General features: G+C 43.7%; 1 protein-coding gene across 1 annotated transcript; it reads left to right on the top strand.

Annotated features, from left to right (window-relative positions):
• The first annotated feature begins 818 nt into the window (after positions 1–818).
• Positions 819–8,749, top strand: LOC118334765 (protein FAM13C-like). Its single transcript, XM_035670833.1, is given in 11 exon segments — positions 819–1,462; positions 2,496–2,831; positions 4,081–4,217; positions 5,019–5,100; positions 5,253–5,316; positions 5,405–5,525; positions 5,819–5,902; positions 6,077–6,172; positions 6,825–7,042; positions 7,763–7,864; positions 8,031–8,749. Coding segments are annotated over 11 exon segments (1,578 nt in total). The 5' UTR covers positions 819–1,248; the 3' UTR covers positions 8,155–8,749.
• The last annotated feature ends 102 nt before the right edge of the window (positions 8,750–8,851 follow it).

Below are 8,851 nucleotides of genomic sequence, written 5' to 3'. Positions count from 1 at the left end.
ACAGCGTTTTGGGTCGTTTCCAGTGAATCCGTGTGGACGCAGATATTTCTGGAAACGACCCCATTTTTTTCGAAATGACATCGTATTGGGTGAGGCCGCGTATTCGTGTGGACAGGCCCTAAGACTTGTAGGACTTTCAGAGGGAAGTGTTGACCATATTTGGAGTCATTGGTGGCGTGGCCATATGTAAATGGACATTAAAATGGAGATTTATCAGTGTATGTTAGACAGTCAGAGATTAAAACTCATGTTTGACTATCAGAAACAACTTAAAGGTGAAATAAAAGAGAAAACTGGACGTTAAAGGGTTAAACTGCTGGTGTGTGTGTAAGCAAGCACGTAGCTACTCCTCCTCCTCCTCGCATTTTTATGAATGAGATTTAAACACACACGCAGTGATGTCAGCAACAAGCCCATCCCCCACTGATGCGGGAAAAACCTCACGATCACAAAGAGAGAGAGGCGCCCTCATGTCTCCCATATGTCTCTCTACCTCTCTCTCTCTCCCAACCATCTCGGGAGAGCGTGCAAACACCCCCTGTCCTCCTCCCCCCTCCCTCCATCCTCCCTCCTTTCTCCTCCACGAGCCCGAGGATGAGTAATCCAACGAGGGAGGGCGAGAGAGGCAGAGAACTAATGGGAGAGAGAGAGAGAGAGAAAGGGGGGAGCGAGGGAGGAAACCAGCGCAGCATCAGCATCATCATCATCATCATCAGTGAACGTGCGGAACGAGAGGATGAAAATTCAAAACCTTCCAGCTCCTCGTTCACACTGGAGCTGGCTAATTCCTGGACACATGCTGAAAACACAAGGAAGAAGGTGAATTGATATTTCTAACTGGATTATAATTCCCACATTTACGGAAACTGGCTAATTGCTGGAGGGAAGAGAGGTTAAGAAAAAAAAACCAAAGGAAGAGGGAACGTTTGTATTTCTCTTTCTAATATTCACTTGTATGAGGATCGTAACTGACTAATCTCTGGAAGAGCTGGACAAGCGGGGGGCAGCATGCCTTGTTTCACTGGATGATAACTGACTAATTGCCTCATCTTTTAGAGTGTGGGGAGACTACATCCTGAACAGCATCTGTGCCACTCCTCCACATGTGGTATTGCAGAGGCTGGGATCTGGCTAATATCTGGAATTCTTGATTCATAACAGTGCCCTAAGAAACTGGACTCTCCTCTGTATTGTGGGTCTACACACAGCCCTCCCCTGGGACCAGGTAATCTCTGGAGTGTGTCTGGCATGTTTTGCTTCTGCCTGCAGAGTTCGCTGCTGAAGCTCCAGGCGCTGGAGGTGGAGGGGGGGCCCTCGCTGGGTCCGTCCCCAGAGGAGAGCCCCCCTGCCCTGGGCAGCAAGGAGCAGAAGAGCCCCTGTGGCCCGGTGGAGCTCGGAGGGAAGGAGAGGAAGACGCTGGCTCTGTGCCACAGCATCCCTGCTGATGAGAACAGCCCGCCAGGTACATTCACCTGTCTGTCTGTCTCAGCTACATTCATCAGGTCAACATATTCTCTCCTTTCCAGTGTCATTCTGTCCTCTATGCAAATCCATGACGTGAGTTGACACTCCCCCAAACTACGGGTCAGTGTTTCCATCCTCCCTTTCATTCATTCACACCCCTCTGCTGAAGCTTCGCTAGGAAAATGCTAAGCTAGCAGTGCAAACAAACCACAGTTTAACTGAAACAGGGTGTTTCTCTGTCAGTGCTTCACTGATTTCATTCTCCTGACAGTAAATATTCCGGCTGGATTCATCCATTAACGGATTCATCAGTGTGCTGTTCCTGATGACTCTGCTCATTCTGCACAGCACGCCAGCAGCCACGCTCCGTGAGTGCTGCTATTTATAGTGCAACATGCAGCACGTGACACACACTGACTGACCGCCGTTACACTCCACTGCCTCGAAATCTGCTTTTACACAATTTAGGTTTCCTTCATCACAAGAACATATTCTTATCAAACAATCAACTGTATTGTTTATTATGTTCTTTATTTCATTCATTCATCTCATTTCAGGCAAGGTGCCAAACCAGTTTCACTGTGGTTCTGTTGGTCCTTCAGCTGATTTATGGGGTGGTTCTACATCCTTATGGTTGTTCTTGCAGTCACTGACAAGGTTTTAGAGGTTCTTTATGTTGTTCTAGCGGACACTGAGTTCTAGTAAAGCTTCTAGAGGTTCTTTAGGTGGTTCTCTTGGTCACAGAGGAGGTTATAGAGATCTTGGGTTTTAGAGATCCCTATGGTTGTTCTTGCGGGCACTAACCAGGTTTTAGAGGTCCTTAAGGTATTTCCAGAGGTTGTTTTAGGTAATTATATAAAATCTTCATATGAGGAATTATGACTGTTGACTAGTACTGTACATTAATAAACCCTTAAACATGTGCTTATATTTGTTAGAACTGCATTACAGCGAGTTAGAGGTGTATATATGGATTATAAATGCTAAATAAGGGAACTGATATGACTTAATATTAATATTTGTGTCTGCAGAGCTGCTGACAGTCCTGTCCAGACCTCCGCAGTCTCCAAGACACCATCCGTTAACTGCCATCCACCCTGGCCAGCAGCCCCTGACCCCTGACGGAGCGCTGCCCCCGAGCCCTCACCACTCCCCCTACTCCCCCCAGAGGAGCAGCCCCGGAGGTGAGGGAGGAGGAGGGGGAGGAGACGGAGGAGGTGGAGCTCTCCTCCAGCTGCTAGCAGGCGGTCCCAGCCCTCTGCCCTCCCCCCGCTGCCCCAGCCTCAGCCACAGGTTCAACTCCGACCCCGACACTGCACCGTCACCGCCCTGCAGCCAGCAGTACATACTGTGAGTCTCACCTGTCTGTCTGCTAACTGGTCTGTTTACTGGTTTAGGACTAGACTGGGAACCTTTAGTTATGACTATGGACCATTGGGTCTTACCTTTGGAAACTGACTTGGGTCATGTGGTCTTGAACTGGAATAAACTTCAGACTTTGTGCTTTGACTTCAGACTAGACATGACCCTAAATTAATTGTGGCTAATCTTTGCCCTTGTTGGTCTTGATTTGGGAATAAAGTTGACCCTGAATTAGGTTTAAACTTGGGATTTGTTAGTCTGGACTTAAAAGTTACAATTCTCTTTCAAACTAAGTTTTTTTGCATTGGAAAAGATTTTGATCTTTTGATCTTTATTTTTAGATAAATCAACATTAACACAGAAACACAAGATTAAAATGTATGTTTTATTTCTTGGTGTCCTCAGTGGTTTAGGAACGACGTGTTCAATGTCCACATACTTTTGGCCATGCAGAAGATGTTGGAGTTATCAAACATCTGTTCTGTGTTATAACCAATGCCAACATTATCCAGTCCCTTGTTTCTGAGTAAGAGAGGACAGATTTCTATTAGTGGCGTTCTAATGGAAATCCAACGATACTTTGGTTTGTCTCAGTTCAGCCCCACCAACATCCTGTTCCAGGCTTTCTGGGTATTAAAGTATTTAAAGTACAGTTTGTCCTTTCTGCTGCATTAAAACATCTTATATAATCCACCCTCTTCTGTTCTCTGACCCACAGCCTGAAGCTGAAGGTTCAAATGTGTTGGTGACCCAGTTTCTGGTCTTTATGTCACCACTACAGTCCACTTCCTCTCCTCTCTTTATTGTTTACTGAAGACACCAACAGTAACTTCCTATATCTTCTGCGTCTATTCAAAGTATTTTTCTTCTCATCATTAAATCTCCTGTTCAGACCTTCGACATATATAAAGATGGACGACATGACAGCTATCCCCTGGTGGCACATTGGACAAACTAAAAAATCAAAGTCAAATAAATTTTTCCCAAAGATGGTTTTGGGACCTCGATAATGTGGCACCAGGCTAACAGGCTACAATATGATGTAAAAGAATCAGCATAAAGAATATTTTCTGCTCAGGTACAAAAGTATAGGTAAAAGTAGAACTGACCTAGACCTGCTCTATTTGAAAAGTGTCCTGAGATAACTTCTGTTATGAATTGGCGCTATATAAATAAAATTGAATTGAATTGAATGAAAAAAGCGGTAAACATTAATCTGTCGTCTGTCTGTGTCTTGCTACCTGTCTGTGTCAGGTTGTCGGGGTCGGGACAGGCCGAGGGTCTGAGGCGAGTGTCCCTCCTCCATCCCGTTTCTCAGCAGACAGATTCAGACCTTGAAGAAGAAGTCCGCAGGTTCGAGGATCAGTTTTGAACAGGAGATGAACTACAAGGTGAACACGGCGGCTGTGGCTCAGGAGCAGAGCGGGTCGCCCCCAATCAGAAGGTTGTTTGGTTCGATCCCGGCTCCTCCTGCCACGTGTCGAAGTATCCTTGAGCAAGATACTGAACCAACAAATTGCTCCGATGCATAGCATCGGTGTGTATGAATTGTTATTAATTGTACTGTACTTTGCCATCACTGAGTATGTGAAGGCACGTAGTGTAAAAGCTTTGAGTGGTCAGAAGACTAGAAAGGCGCTATACAAGTACAGGTCCATTTACCATTTAACACAGTGTGGACTCCAATCCACAATCAAATCCAGGACCCAGAGGGCTGTTAATGTTAATTCATAAAGCAGATTGCAAAGGCAGCAACTACAGGACGTAAAGAACCTTGTAACTTCGTTTTGTATAAATAAAGTTTTTACAATATATATTATTATTAGTATTAGTAGTAGTATTTAAAATTATTATTTAAAGTGAATTTAACACTAAATCATGTGAAATTCAGTAAATTTAAATAAGATGGCAGCTACTGAGATGTGTTAAGCTAGCTACCTTTATGCTAAGCTAGCTATTTTTAGCAGGAGTTTAGCCAAGTTTAATGTCATAGAACAAACAAACCAAAATGTCAATTCATCAAAATGGTTATTTTCAACAAATCAGTGATGTAACTTAGCTTTACTTTAAGCCAGCTAGCTGTCATTTGATGTAGCCTTCTTACTTAGCTTATTTTAGACTTTGGTCCAGTTTTTTTTTTACTTCTTGTTGTGTAGAAATGATGTTGATGGTTTTGTGATGTGTTTTTCTAGCCGTCCCACAACGATAAATACTCCAACCCAGAGATGATCCGAGTGATGAGTGAGCTAGCGATTGCTCGCAAACATCTCAAAGGTAAAACCATCAGTCTGGTCTGTTAATTCACAGATCAGTTCACTTATCTGGTGACTGATATCCAGACAGTCTCAGACACCATTTTCACCCCACCTGTGAATGTGGAAGCGTTTCCGTTGAATGTGTATTAAGGTACTGTGTGTCCTCTGCAGAGCTGAGACTCAGGCAATCGGTGTTTGAGTCGAAGGAGCCGGAGGGTCCTGAAAACAACTGCAGGTAACACCCACACATCAGTGCACATGGACACAGCGTGTATATAGTCAGTATATCATCAGTATATCGTCAGTGTAAATGTGTCCTGCAGGTACGTCTCCGGCCAGCAGGGGGCATCAGAGCACAAACCCACACTGGAGGAAACGGTGGAGTCTCTGTTCAGACGACTGAGAGAGAAGAGACAAGCTCTGGGCCTGCCGGACAACATGAAGGTAACACAACTTTCACTCACGCACCCTCACCAAACCCTGATCATTTTCTGCTCTGTTTCATTCGCCCTCTTCTGACAGTCTGCTCTGCATGTTCATTTCTATGACTGAAAGTACTGAGGTGAATGACAACGCGTTGAATTAGTCAGTTTATGTTTTTGTTTTTGTACCAGCGATGGAGTTGAGTTTTTGTGATGGATTCAATTTTGGCATACAATGTTAAATAGAGGTACAATATGACTGTGGATATGATCTGTAAGGGTTGTGTGTGTGTGTGTGTGTGTGTGTGTGTGCAGGAGATGACTCAGGCTCAGATGGTGCTGGAGAAGATCACTCTGCAGAAATGTCTGCTGTACTTTGAGAGTCTGCACGGCCGGCCGGTGAGTAACGGCACCATCTAGAGGGCACCATTTAAAATACCAAAAGAACAAAGGAAGAACGGAGAGTAAATAAACCATCACTGCCACAGCAACCGTCTCTAAAGTTTAACCTTTAATCACATCTGCCAGCTTCAACAGTGTCTCACGTCTCATGTCTGTCTGTCTGTCTGTCAGGGAACCAAACGGGAGAGGAACCTGGTGAAACCTCTGTACGACAGATACCAGATGATCAAACGTTTACTGTGTGCCAGCCCGACCATCACCACCATAGTGAGAAACACACACACGCTCACTACTGTTAGCATGCTACCATTAGCATTAGGACACCCATCTTGAAACCAGGACAACATGATGACAGAAGTGATTAAATCTATCAAGAGAACAAGACCCTGTACAAACTCCTCAGAAGTGTAACTGTCGATTAAATTACCGATGTGCATCGTGTCTGACATCTCTTATATCTTGCTTGCTCATGGTGGTACTGTTGGGTTCTCTGTTAAATGGTTAAAAGGATTCGGTCTAGACCTTGCTTATTTGAAAAGTTTCCCTGCAGATAACTTCTGTTATGAATTGGCGCTATACAAATAAAATTGAATTGAATTGAATTGAATATCTCTCTAAAGTAGCATAATGTCAATAAATCGAGAGGACAATGTCCTTTTTTACTGTCTGTGCAGGGTTAATATATGTTTACAAAGTCTCCGTTCTCTCCCAGTAAATATAACGTTGAGGATCAGGATCAGATGAGACTCTTCATTAATTATCATATTTTGTGTTTTTACTGAAGAAGCCCAGACTTTATTGTGTCCCCCTTATTTTTCTGCAGCCAAACTTTGCAGAGGATTTACCCTCAGAACAAACTCTGTAGCTCCACTTCTGGTAAACGAGTTGTTTCTCTGTTGTGACTGCTTCTGTGTGTCAGGAGGAAGAGGACGGTTCTGATGAAGACTCAATGAGCTCAATGACCCCAACAGTCATCGAACTTCCCGTGCCGCCTCCGCGCAGAGTGGCCCGAGCGGCTGCCGGCGAGGAGGACAGCGACCGGGACAGCGACCCCGCCTTCGTGTCTCCGTTAGACGAGGTGAAAGCTGTCCATCAGCAGCCTGTGCTCACCATGGCCAACCTGCACGAAGCATCCAGGTCGGTGGACGTTTGTGGATGTTATTTTAGTTAAAGACAAGTATATGTTCCTGCAGTAGCGGAGGCTGCGTTTTCAGGGCCGCATTTCTACGACCCTAGTTTTACACGATAGTGCCACCTAGCCATGTCCTACTTTCTGTTAAAGTTTTAAAGGTTTATTCCACCGAAATACTACTTTATCCAATTACTTATAGTATACAGAGTTACATGTTGGGCAGTTTGTGTAATTGGCTTATTAAGGTAAGGTCAAATAAAAATGTAATCATGTGATATGCCTGTGCAGTCACTAGATCTCTACCAGACACTTGAAAGGTTGGAGAGAGACAAAACAAGGATGAATCTGTGGATGGTTCAAGATTCTTTTTAATTTTATACAAACAACAAGCAACAAATAAAATTAAAAGTTGCATCACATTCAGTAACTTTACTCACACTCTGGTTGTCGTCCATCTCGTCTTGCAATCATGTGTCCTTGAAATGCAGTGGTTGGTCATCCAATTCGGCACAAAAGAACTTGATGACTAAAGTCGTACAAACGTGGTCCTGGGATTGTGGTCCTGAAAGTGCAGCCTCTGGTACTGCAGGTACTACTCCATTCAGAAGCAACTAAGAACTCTCGTCCAGGTGGAGCTTCCATGCTTTTCTCTTTTCATTAGAGTCTGGCATCAAATTTGGGGTTAAAATTGTTCTAACTTAAACTCTGTCCTCCATCCAAACCAGGTCTCAGCTGCTGCAGTGTCTGCGGGAGACCAGGTCGGAGAAGAAGACGAGGCGTAAAGCTCTGAGAGAGTTTGAGGACGAGTTTTACCGTCAGACTGGAAGGTAAGAGACAACAACCGGCAGTGGTTTGTTTCTGGTGTTCATTAACAAAAGATATGTGGTCAGAACCAGACCACCTCAGGATCGTGGTGGTTTTTATTTTCAGAGCTGTCCACGATGCAGCTGTAAACACACTCACTGATACCAACTCTTGTGTTCTTACTGTCAGAATCTGCCAGAAAGAGGATCGAACTCCGATGAAGGAGGAGTACCAGGAATACAAACAGCTCAAGGCTAAACTCCGCCTGCTGGAAGTCCTCCTCAGCAAACAGGAAGTCACCAAAATCATTTGAGAGGAACCAGAAACTTCCTTAAACCCCAAAACTGTCCATGTGATTATCTGAAAGGAGAAAAGAAGATCGGAAAGGACGCGCTCCGGAGTATAGAAACTCATTTATGCACCAAATACACTCCTTTCCGTTACGTTTTTAAGCTACTTTTGCTGATTCCTGTTTTTTCTGTGCACAACGAAATCCTCCTATTTCAGAAACTTGTAGAAGTCGATAAATAAATATTTTTCTTTAATTCGATCATTTTAACTCTCGGAGAGTTAGATGCTTTGATTGATTAACCTGATAAATATGAAGCTACAGCCAGCAGCTGGTTAGAATAGCATATACAGGAAACGGGGAAACAACAAGCCTGTCTGTCCACGCTAACATTACAGTTACTGTGCTAATGTTATGGTAATACGAAACATTAATGCTAGAATGTTACATAAACATTTCCATTTGAATTTACCATAACATGTTAAATGCTTCATGCTAACATGCTAATGTTAGACCTATGACAGTGTTAATATAACATCTTCTGTTCAAACTAGCATAAATAAATGGTTCCATTTGAATGTTAACATGCTAAATGTTTCATATCCAATGTTTGCTTAGGCAAAACTTAATGCAGAGCAAGAAACATTATAACATGCTTAACATTTTAGCATATCACAGGTAATGCTATTTTAGCATTCTACCAGAGAATGTCTAATAAGGA

The sequence above is a fragment of the Morone saxatilis genome, unplaced genomic scaffold (assembly GCF_004916995.1).
Source record: "Morone saxatilis isolate NCDOM2014 unplaced genomic scaffold, NCSU_SB_2.0 Contig1, whole genome shotgun sequence".
Lineage (NCBI taxonomy): Eukaryota > Metazoa > Chordata > Actinopteri > Moronidae > Morone > Morone saxatilis.
This window is presented reverse-complemented; position numbering and strand designations above follow the sequence as displayed.